This window comes from Saccharomyces eubayanus, chromosome VIII (genome assembly GCF_001298625.1).
Source record: "Saccharomyces eubayanus strain FM1318 chromosome VIII, whole genome shotgun sequence".
NCBI classification, from domain to species: domain Eukaryota; kingdom Fungi; phylum Ascomycota; class Saccharomycetes; order Saccharomycetales; family Saccharomycetaceae; genus Saccharomyces; species Saccharomyces eubayanus.
Genome location: NC_030983.1, coordinates 77,378 through 100,060, shown reverse-complemented (window position 1 = coordinate 100,060; position 22,683 = coordinate 77,378). Strand labels below are relative to the sequence as shown.

The 22,683-nt window shown below is 41.4% G+C and overlaps 12 protein-coding genes and 1 non-coding gene across 13 annotated transcripts; 8 read left to right on the top strand and 5 right to left on the bottom strand.

Annotated features, from left to right (window-relative positions):
* Nucleotides 1-378: 378 nt before the first annotated feature.
* Nucleotides 379-1,296, top strand: OTU2 (deubiquitinase OTU2; the record flags this gene model as incomplete). Its single annotated transcript, XM_018367843.1, has 1 exon — nucleotides 379-1,296. One exon carries the CDS (start codon nucleotides 379-381, stop codon nucleotides 1,294-1,296), a length of 918 nt encoding a protein of 305 aa, XP_018219225.1.
* Nucleotides 1,297-1,410: 114 nt separating this feature from the next.
* YLF2 (Ylf2p) lies at nucleotides 1,411-2,625 on the top strand (the record flags this gene model as incomplete). The annotated part of the gene is made up of 1 exon (XM_018367842.1): nucleotides 1,411-2,625. One exon carries the CDS (start codon nucleotides 1,411-1,413, stop codon nucleotides 2,623-2,625), a length of 1,215 nt encoding a protein of 404 aa, XP_018219224.1.
* A 316-nt stretch (nucleotides 2,626-2,941) lies between these two features.
* Nucleotides 2,942-3,304, bottom strand: RPS20 (40S ribosomal protein uS10; the record flags this gene model as incomplete). Its single annotated transcript, XM_018367841.1, has 1 exon — nucleotides 2,942-3,304. One exon carries the CDS (start codon nucleotides 3,302-3,304, stop codon nucleotides 2,942-2,944), a length of 363 nt encoding a protein of 120 aa, XP_018219223.1.
* Nucleotides 3,305-4,533: 1,229 nt separating this feature from the next.
* DUR3 (Dur3p) lies at nucleotides 4,534-6,744 on the top strand (the record flags this gene model as incomplete). The annotated part of the gene is made up of 1 exon (XM_018367840.1): nucleotides 4,534-6,744. The coding sequence occupies one exon, from the start codon at nucleotides 4,534-4,536 to the stop codon at nucleotides 6,742-6,744; it is 2,211 nt and encodes a 736-aa protein (XP_018219222.1).
* Nucleotides 6,745-6,882: 138 nt separating this feature from the next.
* On the bottom strand, nucleotides 6,883-8,490 carry DI49_4831 (uncharacterized protein; the record flags this gene model as incomplete). Its single annotated transcript, XM_018367839.1, has 1 exon — nucleotides 6,883-8,490. The coding sequence occupies one exon, from the start codon at nucleotides 8,488-8,490 to the stop codon at nucleotides 6,883-6,885; it is 1,608 nt and encodes a 535-aa protein (XP_018219221.1).
* A 165-nt stretch (nucleotides 8,491-8,655) lies between these two features.
* MCO14 (4a-hydroxytetrahydrobiopterin dehydratase) lies at nucleotides 8,656-9,018 on the bottom strand (the record flags this gene model as incomplete). Its single annotated transcript, XM_018367838.1, has 1 exon — nucleotides 8,656-9,018. The coding sequence occupies one exon, from the start codon at nucleotides 9,016-9,018 to the stop codon at nucleotides 8,656-8,658; it is 363 nt and encodes a 120-aa protein (XP_018219220.1).
* Nucleotides 9,019-9,185: 167 nt separating this feature from the next.
* Nucleotides 9,186-10,988, top strand: APM2 (Apm2p; the record flags this gene model as incomplete). Its single annotated transcript, XM_018367837.1, has 1 exon — nucleotides 9,186-10,988. The coding sequence occupies one exon, from the start codon at nucleotides 9,186-9,188 to the stop codon at nucleotides 10,986-10,988; it is 1,803 nt and encodes a 600-aa protein (XP_018219219.1).
* A 274-nt stretch (nucleotides 10,989-11,262) lies between these two features.
* Nucleotides 11,263-12,438, top strand: OPI1 (transcriptional regulator OPI1; the record flags this gene model as incomplete). Its single annotated transcript, XM_018367836.1, has 1 exon — nucleotides 11,263-12,438. The coding sequence occupies one exon, from the start codon at nucleotides 11,263-11,265 to the stop codon at nucleotides 12,436-12,438; it is 1,176 nt and encodes a 391-aa protein (XP_018219218.1).
* Nucleotides 12,439-12,810: 372 nt separating this feature from the next.
* AIM17 (Aim17p) lies at nucleotides 12,811-14,211 on the top strand (the record flags this gene model as incomplete). Its single annotated transcript, XM_018367835.1, has 1 exon — nucleotides 12,811-14,211. The coding sequence occupies one exon, from the start codon at nucleotides 12,811-12,813 to the stop codon at nucleotides 14,209-14,211; it is 1,401 nt and encodes a 466-aa protein (XP_018219217.1).
* Nucleotides 14,212-14,512: 301 nt separating this feature from the next.
* SPO11 (DNA topoisomerase (ATP-hydrolyzing)) lies at nucleotides 14,513-15,706 on the top strand (the record flags this gene model as incomplete). The annotated part of the gene is made up of 1 exon (XM_018367834.1): nucleotides 14,513-15,706. One exon carries the CDS (start codon nucleotides 14,513-14,515, stop codon nucleotides 15,704-15,706), a length of 1,194 nt encoding a protein of 397 aa, XP_018219216.1.
* Nucleotides 15,707-15,790: 84 nt separating this feature from the next.
* DI49_4825 lies at nucleotides 15,791-15,862 on the bottom strand. The gene has a single exon. It is a non-coding gene; the product is annotated as a tRNA-His (tRNA).
* A 190-nt stretch (nucleotides 15,863-16,052) lies between these two features.
* On the top strand, nucleotides 16,053-19,496 carry NPR3 (Npr3p; the record flags this gene model as incomplete). The annotated part of the gene is made up of 1 exon (XM_018367833.1): nucleotides 16,053-19,496. The coding sequence occupies one exon, from the start codon at nucleotides 16,053-16,055 to the stop codon at nucleotides 19,494-19,496; it is 3,444 nt and encodes a 1,147-aa protein (XP_018219215.1).
* Nucleotides 19,497-19,799: 303 nt separating this feature from the next.
* On the bottom strand, nucleotides 19,800-21,905 carry RIM4 (Rim4p; the record flags this gene model as incomplete). The annotated part of the gene is made up of 1 exon (XM_018367832.1): nucleotides 19,800-21,905. The coding sequence occupies one exon, from the start codon at nucleotides 21,903-21,905 to the stop codon at nucleotides 19,800-19,802; it is 2,106 nt and encodes a 701-aa protein (XP_018219214.1).
* Nucleotides 21,906-22,683: the final 778 nt, after the last annotated feature.

Genomic DNA, 22,683 nt, shown 5'->3' with positions numbered 1-22,683 from the left:
TCGGCCTTTTTCGGAAATCAACCCACGGTTAGTTCTTCTTTTCGATAATTTTTTTTGCGACAAGAGCTTGTTGAGTAACGTAATTAATTTAGTCTTGTATACCAAAAAAAAAATCCGAAATCTCCAGTCATTTTTAAATCAGAGGGCTACACAAAGGTGATGGCGCATTGAGCTCTTGCTACAATGTTTGTGTGTCAATAGTATAACACCTCTGTTAAATAAGCCGCTCTGTCAAAAGTATTGATATTATGCGTCGCGAAGTTTTCTTTTCTTCAGATCTCGGTTTTTTTCACATTTGATCATCTAGAAGAGCAATAATGTACATATACAGGTAAAGACCAATAAATTAACCCAATAGGCGTGCACAGGGTATTAGAAATGAGTAGTATAGAAGTATCAGAGGCCCCTAAAACTATGGAAGAAATCCTGGCGAGACATAGAAAGGAAAACAAAGATTTACAGAATAAAATAACCGGTATGAAAAAACAGGCTACTAAATCTAAAAGAAAGGAAGTTAACTCGAAATGTTTAGATCTTCAAGACAATTTGAAGATTAAACAGGAAAATGAAATCAAAAATTGGAAGATCGTTAATAACCAAGCTTCCGGTCCTGAAGAAGAAGATGAAGTGACTCCAGAGAAACTATTGGAGCAACTATCCATATCACAAGAGGAAGAACACAGCCAACAGGATATTCCCGGCCAACAAGATCAACCAAAGAAACGTCGTAATAGACAAAAGGAAAAATTGGCAAAGAGGGACGCAGCAATTGCGAAAATGAAAGAAGAAGCAGCTTTGGAAGCTTCGCAACAACCTGATTTTAAAAAAATGGAACAAGAATCTATAGACCAATTATGCGAGGTGAAAAAACTGAAGCAGTTCGATATACAACCTGACGGCCACTGTCTATTTGCCTCGATATTAGATCAGTTAAAACTTCGCCATGATCCAAAAGAGCTAGATTCAGACTTGAATGTCAGAAAACTAAGATCGCTGAGCTGTAATTATGTACAGGAACATAGGGACGATTTCGTTCCTTATTTGTTCGATGAGGAAAGCATGCAAATGAAAGATATCGATGAATATACTAAAGAGATGGAGCATACAGCTCAATGGGGTGGAGAAATTGAGATCTTAGCTCTATCCCACGTTTTTGATTGTCCGATTAGTATTTTAATGAGTGGTAGATCTGTTCAAGTTTATAATGAGGACGGTAAAAACGCTGAGTTAAAGCTTGTCTATTATAAACACAGTTATTCATTAGGTGAGCATTACAATTCATTGCATGATTCGTGATTTTTGTAATCGTATCTAATGAGATATGCTTGTGTATAAACTGAACGCATGTATTTAATTGTATAGTTTAAGGCATATAAATAGGAAAGGAATAGGCGAGTTGTAATAGTTTAGATGAACATCGGTGGAGGAAGATTCTTACTTGGAAGGGTGTCGAATAATCCAACTTCTGGGATAGTTGGCCTTGCAAACGTTGGTAAATCCACATTTTTCCAAGCAATAACAAACTCRAAATTGGGTAATCCAGCTAATTATCCATTCGCCACTATTGACCCAGAATGTGCAAAAGTTAACATACCTAGCACGCCATTATCTGATTTATTGAGAATATATCAGAGTGCAAAAATCGTGCCCGGAACTTTGACAATATATGACATTGCCGGACTCACTAGAGGTGCCTCCCAAGGCCATGGTTTGGGAAACAAGTTTTTAAATGATATTAGACATGTAGATGGGATATTTCAAGTGGTAAGAGGGTTTTTAAAGGAAGATATTACACATATAGAAGGCAATGTAGACCCGGTCAGAGATTTATCAGTTGTACAAGATGAGCTGATCTTGAAAGATTTGGAATTTTTGGAAAATATCAGGGAAAGGCTCAGTAAGAAGATGCGAATGGTTTCAAAGAATTCTAAAGAATACCAAGAAATGAAAGTGGAGACGGAATTATTGGATGCATTAGAAGAGCATTTATTTAATGGTAAGAAAATCCGACATTTTAAGGACCATTGGAACCTGGACGAGGTCAAAATTCTAAATAAACATAATTTTCTAACGTCCAAACCAACGTTGATTTTGTTAAACGTATCACCTCAAGATTATCTTAGGAAAGAAAATAAATTTGTCAAAGATATTTTGAAATGGGTTAACGAATTTTCGCCTGGTGACAAACTGGTTCTTTTCAGTGCAGAATTTGAATCGCAATTAATTGAATGTAAAGACACGCTATCAGAATACTTTGACAAAATCAGGCAAGATACGAGCATCTCTGATGAACAACTAGTGTCTGCAATACCACGAATAATTCTAGAAATGAGAAATTTGTTGAATTTGATTAGTTTTTTCACATGTGGCCCACAAGAAGTCCATCAATGGAACATTAGAGAGGGGACCACTGCTCAGGAGGCAGCAGGCGTTATCCACAGTGATTTGCGTGATACGTTTATCAATGCTGATGTGATAAAATATGATGATTTGAAGACGATGGAGCCACCATTAAACGAATCTTTACTGAAATCGAAAGGCTTGGTCAAACGTGCGGGGAAGCAATATATCATGCAGGATAACGATGTTGCCTTCTTCAAAGCCGCCGGTGGTAAGACGAGATAGAAATTTTGTAAACTAAAGCTTGTAAATATAGTGAATAAGAGTACTTTTTATTTTTTTCTATGATTGCACAAGAATCAACAGAAAGTATGAGATACATATAAATATGGACATATATACATATATTTGCATAAGGTTTAACCACTGATAGTAAGACAGAGGTATATCGAGGAACTGTGTTTACCTAGAGTGGGTTAATTCCAAAAGTGTAACCATATAGAAACCAAAAAGAGACAATTAATTCGTAAAAAGAATTATGATTTGTTATTGAGCGGGAAAAAAGAAGAAGACAGAGAAAAAATCTCTAGCTGTAATCAACTTAGTTGGAAGCGACAACAACTTCGACATCCACACCAGGTTCAATGGTGATTTGGGTGATTCTCTTAACGATTTGAACTGGAGCTTCCAAGTCGATGTATCTCTTGTGGATTCTCATTTCGTAAGTTTCCCAAGTCTTAGAACCTTCACCATTTGGAGTCTTTCTGGTAGAGATCTTCAAAACCTTAGTTGGTAATCTGACTGGACCCTTCTTGACCAAGTTGTGTTGTTCAGCGTTCTTGACGATGTTAGAAGAAACATTTTCCAATTGCTTAACCTTGGTAGAAGTCAAAGTGATTCTAATCTTGATGATTTGTTGTTGTTGTTCTTGTTCTTCAACCTTTTCCTTTTGAAAGTCAGACATTTTATATATACCTTTTTGTTTATTTTACTTGCCTTTTCTTGAACTCTCTAATTACAAACAAAAATCTTATATGCACAAGCTCATCTTTAGTATGACTTTCAAACCAATATTACCTATTACTCTTTCTGTCAGGATGAGCCGAAAATGCGTCCAACCCAGAATTTTTTGAAAAAAAACAATTCTGGGCTGTATTACCCGACGAGCTTTTCTATGAAAAATGAAAATCCTTTTAAAAATGTACGAGTGTAAATAATGTACGGATTTCAAAAGGCGGTCTTGGATTGTTTTTTTTCTTGAGAAAAGGTTAGGATAAAAGGGTAAATCCAAAAACTCTTCTAAAAACTTTCTATTTCACAGATAATAACAAAACATAGAAACCGATAAAGGACGTTAGAAGGAGAAATTGGTAGGTGCTACACAAGCGTCGCAGCGACTTGGTCTTCGTGCCTTTTTTGCCTTTAGGAGTTTCTTGTGAAACGGTATACGGATAAAAAGAGGCTAGGCGGCTATTTTATGAAAGTGAAATATGTGGGGTTCTCTACAAGTTAAACGTTCTTAGTGTTAGGGACGCCAAGAATTTGCTCGCGACGTATATTCTGCGTATTTGGTGCTCGTTATCGTCGACACGCATGATGGTGTGACCATTTGGTGAGTATTGGCCAATAAAAGGTGTTTTTGCGGAGGTGTGAAAGTAAGGAAGTAGTAGTCACCCCTGTACTTTTTTTATGATATGGCTGACTCAAATCACAATATCCCGATGGGTTTTATCTATAGGCCTTTATCTATTAAGATGGCAGTCAGTCTCAATGTTTCCTTTAGTAACCGCACTTTTTTTCGGTTTGTTGCGATGGGACGGCGCAGATTTGGCGCTATCTTATCTTATCGAGAATTCATGATAGCCGAAAGAATACAATATCGTTCGAGAAAGAACACATTAAGCTTCGGTCAGAACAGAAAACGAACGGAGTTGATTGTGGGTGGGAAGTTATGCAACATAATGTTTGTACTTTACATGGTACAGCCGGCTTCAGAAAACAGGCCAAGGCTATCTTATTTGTTCGTGTTGCAAGAGGGCGACCTCTTAGTCACCAAGTATAAAAAGAAAGCAGTAGTATAGCAATGTCCCTTATTCTCATCAGCGGTTCCTCTTGTCTTCGTAATTAATTTGGTCTACGTAGAGCCAATAGCTAAAAAAAAAAAAGCAAACAAGAGCATACTATTATAATAATATGGGTGAATTTAAACCTCCACTGCCTCAAGGTGCGGGGTATGCTATTGTACTAGGCCTAGGGGCTGTTTTCGCAGGAATGATGGTGTTAATAACCTATATGCTTAGACGTTATCAAAAAGAAATTATTACTGCTGAAGAATTTACCACTGCCGGTAGATCGGTAAAGACCGGTTTAGTGGCGGCGGCTGTGGTTTCCAGTTGGATTTGGTGCTCTACGTTGTTGACTTCATCCACAAAGGAATACGCAGATGGTATATTTGGTGGGTACGCATATGCCGCCGGTGCTTGTTTCCAAATTATTGCGTTCGCCATCTTGGCTATTAAGACCAAGCAAATGGCTCCCAATGCGCACACATACTTGGAATTAGTGAGAAAAAGATATGGTAAGATTGGTCATAGTTGCTATCTGTTTTACGCCATTGCAACCAACATTTTGGTCACTTCTATGCTTTTAACTTCAGGGTCCGCTGTTTTCAGTGACTTGACCGGGATGAACACCATTGCATCTTGTTTCTTACTACCCGTCGGTGTTGTCGTTTATACTCTGTTTGGTGGTATCAAGGCAACTTTTCTAACCGACTATTTGCACACTTGTGTCATCATCATCATTGTTCTCGTATTTGCATTTAAAGTTTATGCCACTAGTGATATTTTAGGTTCGCCGGGCAAAGTTTATGACTTAGTTCGTGAGGCTGCTAAGAGACACCCAGTCGACGGTAACTTTGAAGGTGAGTATATGACTATGACATCTAAATCCGCCGGTATTTTATTGATCATTAATCTGATCGGGAATTTCGGTACCGTTTTCCTTGATAACGGTTATTGGAATAAAGCCATTTCTGCTAGTCCTGCAGCAAGTTTGAAAGCTTACGCCATGGGTGGGTTAGCATGGTTTGCTGTGCCTTCTCTTATTTCATTGACCATGGGTTTAGCATGCATTGCAGTGGAGACCTCTCCAAATTTCCCCACATATCCTGATCCACTAACTTCGTTCCAGGCAAATTCTGGGTTGGTTTTGCCAGCTGCCGCAATTGCCATCATGGGTAAAGGAGGTGCAGTGGCATCGCTGCTGATGATCTTCATGGCCGTCACGTCTGCCATGTCTGCTGAATTGATTGCCGTGTCATCTGTTTTCACTTACGATATCTATAGAGAATATATCGATCCTCGTGCAAGCGGTAAGAAACTGATTTACACCTCGCACTGTGCCTGTATCTTTTTTGGTCTTGCCATGAGTGGATTTTCTGTCGGACTGTACTATGGTGGTATTTCCATGGGCTATATTTATGAAATGATGGGTATAATTATTAGTAGTGCAGTGTTGCCTGTGGTTTTGACTTTGTGCTCTAAAGACATGAATGTAGTTGCCGCTGTGGTGTCCCCAATTTTAGGCACAGCTTTGGCTATAATGTCATGGTTGGTTTGCACCAAGTCACTTTACCATGAACTAACTGTGGACACAACATTCATGGATTATCCAATGCTAACAGGTAATTTGGTAGCTTTATTGTCACCAGCTATCTTTATTCCTATTTTGACTTATTTCTTTAAACCGCAAAATTTCGACTGGGAAAAATTGAAGGAGATTACCAGAGTAGATGAATCTGAAGAATTGGCTCAAGCTGATCCCGATATTCAGATTTATGACGGTGAGCTTAATGCTAAGGGTCAAGAAGAAGAAACAAATTCCCTGACTTCTGCAGAGAATGAAAAAAATGATGTTAGAGTAAATAATGAAAAATTGAATGACCTCAACCTCGGTGTCGTGATAAGTAATGCCATTATGCAAGAAAGTGGAACCGAGTTACAAGAAGAATTAGACGAAGAACAAAAGGAACTAGCCCGTGGTTTAAAAATTGCCTACTTCCTGTGTGTATTTTTTGCCTTGGCATTTTTAGTGGTTTGGCCCATGCCCATGTATGGTTCCAAGTATATCTTCAGTAAAAAATTCTTTACCGGTTGGGTCGTGGTAATGATTATCTGGCTTTTCTGTAGTGCATTTGCCGTTTGTATTTATCCACTCTGGGAAGGCAGACATGGTATATACACAACATTGCGTGGGGTATACTGGGATTTATCTGGCCAAACCTATAAACTAAGGGAATGGCAAAATTCTAATCCACAAGATCTGCATGTAGTAACAAGCCAAATCAGCGCAAGACTGCATACACAATCGTCTCAATTCGGACAGGTTGACGAAATCATTTAATTTTTACAGACCGAATATTACCTTTTTTTTGACAATATTCACATACTAATATAGCTCTAATTATAACTGGTCTTTCAGTACACATGTATAGAAAAAAAAAGAACAAACTAATCTCATTAAATTTTATAAATGGCTCACTTATGTATTGCGTCCAAGATCTTTTTTCGTATCCTTGCTATAATCGATGTCGAAAAAAATATCTTGATCAGCGTTTGTGTTTGCATGTGCATTTGGTTCATCTTCGAAATCGGATGCTAAATCAATATCCATACTGTGATCCTGCTCATCGTGTGACCTTCTATCAGACAGCCCTTCATTGGACAAAGAGTTAATATCATCAAGATCAAATTCGGATACATTTTCCATATCGGTTGGTAGTTGATGCGAACATGCTAACAAATAGGATGTACTGGTAGGTCTCCAAAAGAATGCGAAAACGGCAAAGACCAAGAAATAAACAAAAGTGGGCCAAATATCTGTGACCAAGAATTCTGTTTTCCAATATTGTTCAATCATGTCAACGGTGTCCATCCCAACATAGGCGAAAGTGGAGACGAGTAAGCCTAAGAATAGTATAAACAAAGAAATATAACACAAAGTGATCAATTTTCTGTACATGTTTAATTTGACCACTTGATTTTGTTCCTTCAAATAAGCCATCGTTTTGCTCATTGAAGAGAGAGTCAAATAATAAAATGCAAACAAACATACCACCAGGGGAATAGCAGTAATCAAAATCAAATTAGACAAAGACTCGGGATTTTGCGAATATTTTTGGAGTAGGAATGCAATGCATACGGCAAACGTAAACGCAGCAAACATCTGGCATCTTCTCAGTAATGTACGATCTAATTTTGGATACACTATACCGTAGCCAAAGGATATCAACAAAGCAAGGAGAAATGTGAAAGTCATCTTACCGGCACTGAATATCGATATGAAAATCATGTAGATATGAAGGGCTACGCTAGAGTTTCCCTTTTGATTCTCAATTATATAATACGTCCAAACGAAAATGGTATCAGCTGTTAAGAAAACAAAGAAAACTAAAATGTATTTTTGTAGAGGTAGCAATTCATGTCTATGTCTCCAACATAACCAAGCGTATATTAGCGTGCATACAGCATAAGCAATAGCTAAAAAGGCATAAATGGGCAGCTTGTATGCTTCTGAAGCATTCAGCTGACCATAAGCGTTTCTGAAATTTACCGTGGCCTTTAACTTCGATTTGGAAGAGGCGAAAGACGACGTAGTTACACAATAATAACCGGTTTTATTGATCGAGTACGTCTTGTCGTGCATGCCCAATTCTTGTTGAGTGAACGTCAATATTGGACTGGTTAATTTGTGTTCCTTATCAGTTAGCGGGTCGATGGCCGTCTTTTGAATGATGAATTGCCCCTTGGATGAAGCATCGCACAGACCCAAATCTAATGCGTAGTCATCGCAAATGTACTGAATGCCCCCATTAGGTAACTGCACACCAATGTGCTCATAGTCCTGAAAATCAAATACAGCCACGCTGATTCCTTCATCGTTATCGTCTTCACCATCGAGTGACAGTTCATTCAAAGTAAAAGATATAAAGGGGTCCACTTTCCCGTTGTAATCCTCCTTGGAATACATCCCTGAACAGACCTCGTGATCCTTTTGGCTTATGGTTTCTTGATTCCCCCGAACCACGTTACAGATCAGCAACAGCCATACTAGCAGCAGCCACGGTTCACACATATTTCGGTTTGCCATTATCCTATGCCTGTTTACCAACGCTTAATTTACTCAATATAATAGAATTTTCGATACCTTTTTTTCCAATATTCCGATTTTTTCATTGGTAATGCGAGAAAGGTAGAGCTATTTAGTAGTGGTTTCAGTAGCAAATAGGGGAAAATAAAAAGAGAAGAGAATAACTCAGCGGATCATTTCGTCGATATAGGAGTCTATTCTCCTGGCCATTCGGGCGTCTATATCGCTGAGTTGGGCCCCGTCTGGGTCCAGCGGATCTGCGTCATGCGTACGAAGCTCAAGCTTTACCCAGGTGTAGCTGGTGTGGATCAGGGGATGATGGCCCCAAAGATGAGATCTCATGGACACGCGGGTCAGGAATGCCCAGGTGGTCTCGTAGTCCTTGAAAGTCACTTCTCTTGTTATCCCTAGACACTTAGTCCTGTGAGGATCCCACTGTGCTTCCCAGTGGGTCAAGGTCTTTAGTTTCTCGAGTAGCTTGCCTCCTGTCAGCGCACTGGATGCAACCCTAATGATCTTATTATGCATTGCTTTTGCTCTTTTTGGCGAGGGGTGTTGTTTTGTCTTGTGTAGCTAACTTGAATGCACCGTTTCATAACCTGGAAGGGTTTAAATTCCAAATTGGAAAATTGAAAAGCCTAGCAAAAAGCAAACAAAGGCATTAAATCAGTAAAGGAGAATCGGGAAGGAGGAGCATGTCGTCGAGCCTGTTTATTCTGGATGAAGATCTAGAACCGCTGGTGTCCAAGAATATCAGGGCAATACCGAACCTGTCGTCGATTCTTTCCAGCTTTAAGCAATGTTATCATCGCGGTTCGCCTCCAATTCTTTCGCAGAACGGCTGGTTCTTTATACATTTGAAGAGAGATTTCTTGCATTTCATATCAGTGATACATGCCACAGACAAACCGAACATAGATTTGATGAGTATCCTAACCTTTCTAGAGCAATTCTATCATCTTTTGAAAAAGTATTTCGAGATTAATGTTTTGAGCAAGAACATCATACTGGACAACGTCTTACTCGTCTTGGAATTAGTGGATGAGTGTATAGATTTCGGTATTGTCCAAGTGACAGACCCAAGTATTATCAAGGACTATATTCGTGTGAAAGTCAACCTGCCAAAAGTGCCGATAGATAGTGACGAATGGAGTTCTGATGACGAAAGCAGTGACAGTGACAGTAGCAGCGAGTACAGTGACAGTAAGAAAAGGAACAAGAAGAAGAATAAGAAGAAGAAGAAGAAGAAGAACGGCAAAGGAAAGAACGTGGGCAAAAGCAAAATAAAAAGCATAATGGTGAACAATAAAGAAAATAAGGGAAACAATGTGGTGGAAACGGTCAAAGAGACTTTGAGAAGCAAGAGCAATACTGGAAGAAACTCTCCGGATGACGAGCTGCCCAATGATGGCAATGACCTCTATATTAATGGAGACATCGCGAAAACGATCATAATGCCCATCTCATGGAGAACAAAGGGGATCCACTATTCCAAAAACGAATTCTTTTTGGACGTTATAGAACGGGTCCAGTACCTGATGGATTTCGAGAAGGGAATAATCAGGAAGAACCTAATCCATGGTGAAATTGTGTGCAGATGTTATCTTTCCGGAATGCCCAAACTGAAAATATCCATCAACAAGCTCTTGAACAAGGACCCCCAGTTCATGTCTAATTCTAAATTCCACCAGTGCGTTTCACTGGATTCCATAAACACCATTGAGGAAGAAGGAAAAGACAGCGATGATTCTGGTTCGCAGATAGCAACCGATACAAAGGAGATCGAATTCATACCGCCGGATGGGGAGTTTGTCCTTTGCCAATATGAGCTGAAAAGACACGTGAAGGATGCACCGATGATAAAACTACAGGCTTTTGAGGTCAAGCCCAAACCGAAGAAATTCAAGATCCAAATTGTAACAAAAATTCAAACCAATTTCAAACCAACCAACTCCACATCAAAGCTGAACATCAAGATCCCGCTGACGAAGGTCTTTCAGGACTACAAGATAGACCTGAGCAAGCAAATCCGGTTCAAGGCCAACTTAGGCAAAGTCGTGTTCAACCTGAGCGACGACTTCTTGCTCTGGGAAATAGAAACTATGAAGGGTCACCGTGAACGCAACACTGGCACTGCCCCACAGGAGGACAATGCCAGCGCTCTGGCATCCATGGTGGCAGAGTTCCCACTGTTCAACCAGGAAGAATATGACCGGATGCAAGAAGAACTGAAAACCTCTATGAACCCGCCGCCCCTGCGCACGGGACCCAAGCTAGAGGAACTGTACAAACAGGTACACGAAGAGCGTCTCCCCCACACGCACGATGTCGCCCCTCGAGATAAGCTGGTCAGCGTCGATTTCGAGATCCCGTATTGCACATGCAGCGGGCTGAAAGTCGAATACCTGAAGGTCGAAGAGCCACAGCTGCAGTACCAGTCGTTCCCTTGGGTCCGATACAAGACCATCAGCGACGACGAGTACGCATACATCGTCTGACACTCGCACGTACCCCATATACATAGATAGCACTTCCGAGGTTTCACCATAGTTAGCACTTTATAATCTTCATATGCGACCGGGTAAAAATTCGGGCGTTATTAATTTTTTCTGCACTCAATGAGAGGGATTAATGTCAGGAATTGAAGCAAAACAACGATTTGCATTGAAGGAGCAAGGCAGATCAGACCAGATCAGACCGTGGCAGAGTAGTGCAGTGCTGGAGAGAGTGTGTGTATCAGAACTGTGTTTTTAGTGAATAGACCAGTTACTGATGTCAGAAAGTCAGCGTTTAGGATTATCGGAGGAAGAAGTAGAAGCGGCTGAAGTACTAGGAGTACTGAAACAATCATGCAGGCAGAAACCACAGCGACCAGAGGACGTCTCGCGAGGTGACGAGGGGAGATCGGCGAGTGAATCGTCGACGACGCCTCTGAATATACTGGATCGCGTCAGCAACAAAATTATTAACAACGTCGTGACGTTCTACGACGAAATAAACACCACCAAGAGACCGCTGAAGTCGATCGGGAGACTGCTGGACGACGACGACGACGAGCACGACGATTACGACTATAACGACCGGGAGTTTTTCACCAACAAGAGACAGAAGCTGTCGCAGGCGTTTGCCAAGGGGAAGGACAACCTGAAGGAGTACAAGCTGAACATGTCCATCGAGTCCAAGAAGAGACTCATTACGTGCCTGCACCTTTTGAAACTAGCCAACAAGCAGCTGTCCGACAAAGTTTCGTGCTTGCAGGATCTCGTAGAAAAGGAGCAGGCGCACCCTATGCATAACGAAGACGGCAGCCTCGTGGCGACTGCTGGAGCGGGGGAAGACGAGACGTCGTCCGATGACGACGATGACGAGGAGTTCTTCGACGCATCTGAGCAGGTCCACGCCAACGAGCAGTCTATCGTGGTGAAGATGGAAGTGGTCGGCACCGTCAAGAAGGTTTACTCGCTGATATCGAAGTTTACGGCCAACTCGCTGCCCGAGCCCGCAAGGTCCCAGGTACGAGAAAGTTTACTGAACCTGCCCACGAACTGGTTCGATAGCGTCCATAGCACGTCACTGCCGCACGACACTTCGTACCACTACGCTCACAGGCAGGAACAAGAAGTGGGGCGGCAGCAGCGGCAAGAGCAGGAAAGGGACAGCAATGACGACGATGAAGCGCAGGACGATGCGTCGTCCTCGTCCTCTTCCGTCACCCCGAATGGGAAAGTACTAATCCTCGCGAAGGAGTCGCTGGAAATGGTCAGAAGTGTGATGGGCGTGGTCGACTCCACGCTGGGCAAGGCTGAAGAGTGGGTGAAGCAGAAACGAGAGGTGAAGGAAATGATCCGAGAACGCTTCCTGCGCCAGCAGCAGCAGTACAGACAACGCCAACAGAACGATAACAACCGCATAAAACCCTTCCAAGATACCTCAAAAAGTGGCGAGTAGCCGAGACCAAGGTTGAGGCCCGAGGCCAGGAGCACCACTAGTAATAATATTATACGGAATAGTAATATAGTGTATAAAAAACAAACATAGTCATAATCGTAACCACAATCGCAATCGCGATTGTATTCGTATCACTCCCTGTTTTACATCCGCATCCCCTCGAGCATTATTGCCATCGGACCCTTCCATGGAATACGGCTCAGCAAGGACCTTTGCCCAGCCGTAAGGGGGTCGGGAATACACTTCCGGGGCTGATCCTCGAGGAAATGCGCTATCTATATAAGAAGAAGCCTTTCCAGATCTATAATCAGGGGTAATACTCGACAGTAGCTCACCAGGAACACATTCCACACAAAAAACTACAAACACAACATGCTAAGATCACAATTAGGCAGAGGATCTCGGATCCTTGCCAAGATAACAACTACGCCAAGAACATACTCATCTGCGTCCGCGGTGGGCGCAACAGCAAATGCAGGACAGATCATCAAGACGTTTTTTAATAGAGACTCGACCACGGTCACTTTCTCCATGGAGGAGTCCGACAAACCAGTTTCCGTTTGCTTCAACAACGTCTTTCTTAGGGATGCATCGCACGGTGCTAATTTGGTCACTACGGGGGAACTTTACCATAACGAGAAATTGACTGCTCCACAGGACATCCAGATCTCCCAGGACGGGAAATCTCTGGCCGTGAAGTGGCAAGATGGCGGCGTTCATCAGTTCCCCCTGCAATTCTTCCTTGATTATAAAGGTTCCAGTTTCGTATCTCCGGCAACAAGAAAGCAAGAATCTAGATTTCAGTCGCAGCTATGGAACAAGGAGATCTTGAAATCTAACATCAAGGACTTGCTATCTGTAAACTACAATGAGTTTATCGACGCCAAGGACGACTCGAAGCTTTTCCAAACGCTGGTCAATCTTCAAAAATTCGGTATCACTTTCATCTCCGGTACGCCCTCTTCCTCCTCTGAAGGTCTAACCATCCAGAAGATCTGTGAAAGGATCGGGCCCATAAGGTCGACCGTCCACGGTGAAGGAACGTTTGACGTGAATGCCTCGCAGACGACGAGCGTCAACGCACATTATGCCAACAAAGACCTGCCATTGCATACGGATTTGCCGTTTTTGGAAAACGTGCCAGGTTTCCAAATCTTACAGTCCTTACCCACCAGTCAGGGAGAAGATCCCAGTACTAGACCCATGAACTATTTCGTGGACGCCTTTTATGCTACACGTAACGTTAGAGAGTCAGACTTTGAAGCCTACGAAGCTTTGCAAATCGTTCCCGTAAATTACATTTATGAAAATGGAGATAAAAGGTACTACCAGTCCAAACCTTTGATCGAGCATTATGACAGTAACGAACAAAACACTTTGCTAAGCAATTACGAGACTTTAATCAAATGCATCAACTACTCTCCGCCATATCAAGCACCTTTCACTTTTGGTATTTACGACAAACCATCAGATTTGAACAACAATCCGGATCTGAATCTAATAACTACGCCAGCAAAGCTCACAGAGAGATTTTTATTTAAATCCTTCATTAGAGGGTTGAATGTCTTCGAAAATCATATCAATGACTTCAACAATCAATTCAGATTGCAGTTGCCCGAAAATTGCTGTGTCATATTTAACAACAGGAGAATTTTGCATGCCAACTCTTTGACAAGTTCGAACCAAAAATGGTTGAAAGGTTGTTATTTCGATTCGGACACTTTCAAGAGTAAACTAAAATTCTTGGAAGAGAAATTCCCTCATGTTAAATAACTTATTTATAATCGTAATACATACGATACGTTCTGTCCTTATGCATTATCTTTTCTTGTCATATATTGCAATTTTTTAATGTTTTGATGTCTCTTTTATTTATCTCTAAATGCCCGGACTGGAAATGTTCCCTTAAAACCAGAACTAAAATTAAACTTATAGGATAAACAACATCAATTACAAGAACCACCACAAGGGATAACTCAACTAGTTTAGTCAATTGCACCCAGGCAAACCCTAGCTGTTTGGTTATATATTCTTCTCCTTCCCACCATTATTAGAGCTAGGGCCCACTGCGAGAATGGCTTTGCAACGGTTGAGGAAAAAACATAGAACAAGACAAGAATTGCTCAAAGCTCTTACTCCCCGAACACGGTCCATCCATTTGAGCCCAAATGAACACTCAAATGGTAGTGCTGGTTCAAATGCGGAGGTTTTGTCTCATATTAAACAGATATTGTCGTTGGCGGCTAATTCCTTAGAGCAGCACCAACAGCCTATTTCAATAATTTTTGATAACAAAACAAAAGGCAACTCCGGTGGCAACAAAGTTTCCACGACACTGGACTTCCCCTTGACTGGCCCGCACCTGTTTACTCACCAGTTCAAATTGAAAAGATGCTCCATCCTTCTAAACCTATTAAAGATCGTTATGGAAAAATTGCCTCTAGGCCAAAACACTACGATAAGGGACATTTTCTACTCCAATGTAGAGCTGTTCCAGAGACAAGCAAATGTAGTACAGTGGCTGGACGTCATAAGGTTTAACTTTAAACTTTCCCCACGAAAATCGCTAAATATCATACCCGCTCAGAAGGGTCTGATCTATTCGCCGTTCCCAATATATGTTTACGACAGCATCACAAAATGTGAGGATGAGTTCCAAGTCGAGAAACAGACCGTTTCTCCCGGCAAGCCCTGCTTGATTCCATTTTTTCAAGATGAAGCAGTCATTAGACTAGAGACAACGAGCCATTGCAATATCGTAATTGTGGAAAAGGAGGCTGTGTTCACCAAACTGGTAAGCAATTATAACAAGTTGAACGCAAACACTGTATTGATTACCGGTAAGGGGTTCCCTGATTTCTTGACAAGGCTGTTTCTGAAAAAACTTGAACAGGATTGCTCCAATTTGATCTCGAACTGTTCTATATTCACCGATGCTGATCCTTATGGGATTAGCATTGCTCTAAATTACATCAACTCCAATGCAAACGCCTCATATAATTGTCCGATGGTTAATTACAAAGGTGTTTACATTACACAGATCTTGGCACAAAATAACAGGACGGGGAGCAAATTCGTCCAACTATTAAGCCTAAATCAGCGCGATTATTCGTTAGCCAAGAATTTGGTAGTTTCACTGACTAACAACGGAGGGGGCGTTATATCATCGCCATTTAAAAACTTCATCATAGAGTGCCAACGGGAAATTTTTTTCCAAAAGAAAGCTGAAATGAACGAAATTGATGTCAGTATGTTTCGATTGCAGTAGTTGCTCTAAAGAGGATGCTTAAACTGCACAATATGTACATCTATTTTTATAATCAACTTTTAAAAAAAAAAGTAAAAAAGAAAATGCCACCTCCTAGAATCGAACCAGGGTTTCAACAGCCACAATGTTGTGTACTAACCACTATACTAAGATGGCATATTATTTGATGATACAACTGATTGAAATATATTATACACAGGCGAGAAACATAGCCGTAGCTTTTCTTGCTTGACTTTTTTATGTGAGATAGCTGGAATATTATCAAGGTTAGATAGGCCATACACATTTGCAAAGTATTAGAAAACAGATTGACTAAAACCACTTTTTGAGAGCCAACTAAGTTCTAATGGATGAATGCTTGCCCAACTCATGTCTGCTGGGTGTTCACCTCGTCATTTCAACTCATTCGGGACCACAAATAGTTTACCACTATCCACCTTCCAATACAGCATTCTTAACAAATAATCCAGCAAAGCATCAGCATTTTTATGGAAATCATGATGTACTGGGGAAAAACACAGATAAGGGAGACAAATCGTTCAATACCGGGGCTGCCAAAACAACTTCCCAAGGCCCCCAAAATGACTCAATGAACAATTTCAATGCCACCGTTCCGCCATCTATGACAAATTCAAATATAAATAGTGGGACAATGCCCACAACAAGGTCCCATGCTAATACTGTGGGCTCTCAAGGCTCAATTCCCACTGCAAGTAATGGTATAGGCTATGGGGAAACCGACGCCGGGAACAACCCTGGGTCTTTTCAGTACTCAGAATCCGAATCCGAATCATCATCATCTGGCTTGAGTGATAGTGAACTATCTACAGATTACGTAGATGTTTCAAGCGATTCATTTTCAATATCATCCTCGTTATCATCGCCCTCATTATCCTCTACTTCGTCGAGCCCAACTTCATCCTCCCCTCTGCAAGATGGCTTATCCCCCACTATTTCAAGTTCCCAATCAATCGATTCAATGTCCCCCACTTCTCCACAGATAACCATGACTAATGATGGTGTTTCAGTCTCGGAATCATATTTAGATTCCGCCGTAAACAATAAATCGAGGGCCACTTCAAAAAGATCTCAGAATTTCTTCCACAAATTGAGTACCAAAAAAAGTGCTGAACTGAAACCGCATTCTCCAATAAGGAAACTCAAATCTAAGCCCTCAAAGAGTACTACCAAAGGCAATAAGCTGCTAAAAAACCCTTCCAACGAGACCGATGCAAATGCCCTTGTGGGGAACTATTCACTCTCATCGAAAAAATCGATCTCAAGCACGGGAGACTATAACCAAGATATTCGTAATAATAGTCTCAATGACACTCCTGGCCAGTCACCCCACCATTACCATCATCGTTATCACCACTACCGTAAGTCTATTGCGAATAGTCAACGAAATATATCCACTCAGTACGATGTCGACGAAGATATGGAAGTTTCAACAATGTTACAGGATGGAAAAATATCCATGAACGAGATATTTTTCAAAGAGGAGAATTTCCAAGACATAAATAAAATTCTAGAATTTGATCATGATTTCGTTGCAGAATTTTGTAGTCCCGAAAGGGAAATGTGCAATACTAGATTTGAATTGACAGTGGACAACTTTTGCTTTTTAGGCCTGCCCATCCACGTGGATTCTCAAGGAAGATGGAGAAAATCCAAACATAAAAATAAAACTCGTTCTAAAAGATCATCGAGTACTACGACAAATATTAGTAGAAAGAAATCCGTTGCTTCCAAGATCTCATCGGTAAGTGAAAACACTCTAAAGAAACTAAACAGTGGCGAAGCTGAGACTGATTACGACAACAATGTTGGTGACGAGAACTATACTGATGCGCCAAATTTGAAGATAAATACTGATTTTAATGGGAGCGAGTTTGACAGAGAAAAGGAAGACTTGGGTAAAAATATGAATATGTTCCATGTCTGCTTCGTCATGAATCCCCATTTAATAGAATACAACAAGAGAGTAGATGATATGTATCAGTTTGTTGTGACAAGGTTATCACTACTGTTAAGATATGTGCAATCGAAGACATCGTATGTTTCTAGTGAATGTCATCTTATTTTGAAGGAAAGGGAAAGAGTATTGAAACATTCAAAAACGTACCAAACCATCAACGGTGCCGGAAACAAAGGCAAATACTTATACCAAAGAATCCTAGCCAAGTCATCGTTAGCTAGAGCGTTAACGGAGTGTGTTGACAAGATCCAAAGAAACGAAATTGCGTGTCTCGAGATTAGTGACGATAAAGTAATCTCTTTGCAAATCCCAATTCAAAACGAATTTGAAAAAATGCCGAACTTTAAATTACAGCCCGTATTGAGAGGCTCATATTTGACGTCTATTTTAAACATGAAATTTTTAGAAAAATCATCATTGAGAATTGAAGGTCAAAATCGTCAAAATAACCAGGCCCAAATAAGTGATGCCAATAACAACATATACAGATTCAACAACAATATCAACAATACCGGTCATGGTGGTGCACCAAATGTCGATGACGGGGATGATAATGAAAGCAGTTACTACTGTGACGATAATGATGATCTTCTAAATTACGCATTGTTGTTACTAGATGAGCCAAATAACATTATCAATTCTTTGGAAACGTTTTCGTACCAGGACGATATCGGCAGTGTGATATTGAAGCATTTGGTCAGAAACACCCAGCCAAACATCCCCTTAAAGTCGTACCACTACTTGATAAGTGAACTACTAGACAGTCCGTCATCACAAAATGACCTTACTTCGGAGACAAGTTCATTCGAGTCGGGAATCTTGCGTTCGTGCGCATTGCATTTGATGTATTGGAGACATGCAAGAATAGTGATTCCAGTGAGCTCCAAATACACATACATCGTTTCGCCGTTGGCTCCTATACAAGGTTACACAATAGATGATTTCAAAAGTACTTCCCAACATGATGATAAAGTGAGCATGGTGGAGAATGATAAGAATAATGGTGCGCGTGGCGAGAGTGTGCCTTTAATCTATCAAAATTCGATACTATTTAGATCCAAATTCCCATCATTGCCCACTTTACCGATTTTTTTAAATTTGTTATCGGTGGATAAACCTCAGGCGTACAATAACATAATTCCATCAAGAGACCACAAGCCAGTTTACTTGAACGCGTTAGGGTGGCTGATACAGTACGGATACGTGACGCAATTGCTAACATTTATTAATATCCGCGTGGACAAACATATAAAGATGGCAGTCGATGAGGACTTGGAGAAAGAGGGATTCCGTAAGACTAATACCACAGGACGACCTGGTTTGGATTACAAAAGGGCAGATAAAAAACTAGACGATGAAGATGGACAAAACAGAGACGCCAATGCCAACGAAGAATGCGTGGGGAAGACCGAAAGCGAGCAACCCAATGGCAACAAAACCAATGACAACAATGATGTGAACGGCAATGAGAAGGCGGAAGACGGTCATGGCGATGACCTCGATAATAATGAAATGGCTGTGGTCGATGAAGAGGAAATATTACATTTCGAATACGACGATCCGGAGATGCAGCACGACTATACAATAATTCTGGAGCCCGAGAGAGCCACGGCAATCGAAAAAAGGTGGCTATACAGATGCATTTATGATCAACCTTCAGACATCCAAATTTTGTTCAATAGGCTACTAAAGCATTTCAATGGGAAGGTCCCCATGGAGCTGGTTATCATAAAAGAGGAAATTAGTAGGCATGATTTGAAGAGATTGCTCAATGCTTTAAATAAGTATCTAGTCGAGACTCACCACTGGTGAATACACCATGTTAATTATTCGAAGAAAAGTAGTTCGAACAAGTCGAAAAAAGAAAATCTAACAAATTAAGGCATATAAAGAGTAGACACAAAAAAGAATGTATAAAAGATGAAAGAAATACTGGAATTTTGAACTGAAAGAGACCAATAATTATATGTATTGTAGGATTAGTTGAAGGGAAAGGAAAGTGGAAGGAGAAGAAAAGACGAAACCAAATAAATAAACCCAAAAGAAAAAGAATACGAAAACAGAAAACGAAACATCACCATGAAATCACGCACATTTGTAACTTTTAGTTCTAGATTAGTAGTCTAAGCTGTAAGTAGCCTTACCGTCTTCGTTTATGTCGTTTGTATCATGTGGCACGAATTCATTTGCTTGTATATTGGTACTGCTATTGTTAGCACTGTGGGGTTGACCCATATTTAATGGGGGAGGCATCATATTTCCATCTAGCCCAGAAGGAGGAGGAGGCGGCATGGGGTAAACCATCATGTATGGATGGTTGTTGCCGGCCGAACCCTGGGAAGGATGCATTGGACCCATGGGGCCCATGTGGTATTGCATTGGGTGATAGTAATAAGGCTGGAAATAGTATGGTTTTGGTGGTACCTCATTATATCCATAACTTGATCTCCTTGCATAACGTTTTTTGTATTGAAACTTGTTGTTGGTGTTATTGTTGTTAGAGCTGCCGGCTGAGGAGTTATTGTAAGTAGTAAAGGAATTAGCAGCATTGTATCTTCCAGATGATTCAGGAATTTCAGAGGGCAGTTCAGAAGTCTCATCACCGCCATTAACACTTGCGTTCTCAGAGTTCAAACTCTTAGACGAGGGCGAAGACCAGGCATTGGGCATAGATTTACGTCTTAGTGGTATCATCCCCTTCATGAACGTGGAGTAATTTGGTGGGAACATTTCAAAATCGTTCAAATTGGCGGCGTTAGGTGGAGGTGGCCCCATGGGCATCGGGCCCATTGGCATATATGGCATGATGTTCTCGTTTTCTGGTTGAGATCCGCCGCTCATCTTTCTGTACATATTGATTGGTGGAGGTGCTAGGTTCAGTTCGGGTCCAGTGAATGATTTACCGGATCTCATACTGAAAAACTGGTGATGGTTGAAGTTGCCACTGCCGTTTTTGTTGAAAAACTTTCTATTGTGACGACCACCAACTTCCTTGTACTGGACATGCATCGTTTTGTTCAAAAAAATCGCATGGTTCTCACTTTCCAACGCAGCAGCAGCAGCTTCTTCAGTTTCGTACTTGATAAAGGCAAATATGTTTGTTGGTTTGAAGATCAGGTTGATGTCCTGGATTCTACCGTGGGTTGAAAATCGTCTATCCAATTCCTCTCTGGTGGTTTCTTTGTCTAACTGACCTACGAATATGGACTTTTTATCGATGGTAATCTCAGAATCTTTATCCTCCCCGTCATCAACGCTGTCGCATGCTATTTTTTCGTCCAAATCACTCCCACTTTCATGTTCGTATCCTTCTTCGTGTTCGAGCTCGCGTTCGTCTTCCTCTATAATGGCACTGCTCCTCCTCGAGTCCTCATTTTTGTTAACTTTGATATCGTTTGCCTGGTGATCCTTGGAATTTTTGAATTTGTTCTTGTACAAAAGATTGTAATTCTTGGGCACATTGATATTTTGAGCCCATTCGATTATCCAGTTTGGATCGGTCCTCAAGTTCGCATAAGCTCTAATCGCGTCGTCTCTATAGACGAATTGAACGAACCAAGAGCTTGCTRAAGATATAGGATACGTGTATCTTCTTGTGTACTGGTTGTCAGTTCTATCAGGAACGATCTGTTCCAAATTACCAAATTTTTCACAGATCTGGGTGATTTCGTTAAAGTCGATACTCTGCTGGTTTTTCAAGTACAGAGTCCTGTTGACTTTCGCAGGCTCGCAACGTAACCGCCTGCCGTTCAGTAAAGTGCCCTGAGCACGGATCAAAGCGTGTTTAGCATCATGGTCGTTGTTGTATTGGACAAAGGCATAAGGCCTGTTGGCGTTATCGCGTAAAACTTTAACTCTAGCCAAATCACCATATCTTTTGAAGTTTTCCGTCACCGAAAGGCATAGTTCGTCGTCGGATAAAGCCGCTGCCAAACTTGCCACGAAAATGCAAGAAGAGGGACGGCCTCTTGATTCAACGGAGGCGGCGGCGTTCTCCTTGCCGGTGGCGTCTTCGTCCACGTCGTCTTCAGGATCTTGCAGGAAGTTGTCGCTGTCAGTGTCTGAATCCTCGCCATCGTGGCGATGGTCCGACTCCACCGAAGACACTTCCGAAGGCAGAAACTGGTCTATGTCCTCTCTGATAACCAGCTCAGAGTCGGGCTTTAGACCGCTGGAGTGAGGATCACGAAGGGAATCCGCAGTAGTGATTTCTGTTCTCATGATTTTTCAAGCTAATAAAAAAATAGAGAGATTTTTTGAATAGGCAAACAAACAAACAATAGAAAAGTATGTATAAATATATAGGAATGCAATTAGAATCTTCCCCGTAGTCTTCTTTCTAGGCCAAAAAAAATTGAAATATCGCTTTCTCCTTTCTGCGCTTGCTCTCTTATTGTTTATTATGCCAAGCAAAAACCACCAATGTGAAAGAACCAGAGACAAGGATAAGAGATCGGGAATGAGAAGGGGAAAGGGAAAGAAACAGTTTTAGGGAATGATAGATAAGAAAAACAGACGAGCTTATATACTATTTTGTCCGTCCGCAGCCGCCGATGTGCTAAGCGGGGAAGATATACTTTTGGAACGCTGTTTTACATCCACTGCTCTCGTTCTCATTCTCATTCTCATTCTCGCCACCCACACTGGGCGGCTAACTTAAACGGAGTTTAGGTTATTCCTAAGCACAACCTGCCATTACTTTACTGCATGATCCACAGTTACGTCGAGGGGCGGACTTTCGGAGGTTGTCTGCGCTGCGATTTAGGGGCAGGAATGCAAGAATATCGCGGTGTTTACCAGGGCCGGATCTCGCCGTTTCTGTGCGTCTGGTTCGGTGGGCCCCCCAGGTCAAGGAGGTCACAAATACCGCTACACATCGCGCACGAGCCACATGCACCCACGCGCGCGCGCAGGCACGGCAGATTAAGAACCAACAAAAATCAAGGCTGACATTACACCCGTACATACCATACCTACACGCCCAAAAAACATAAGCAAA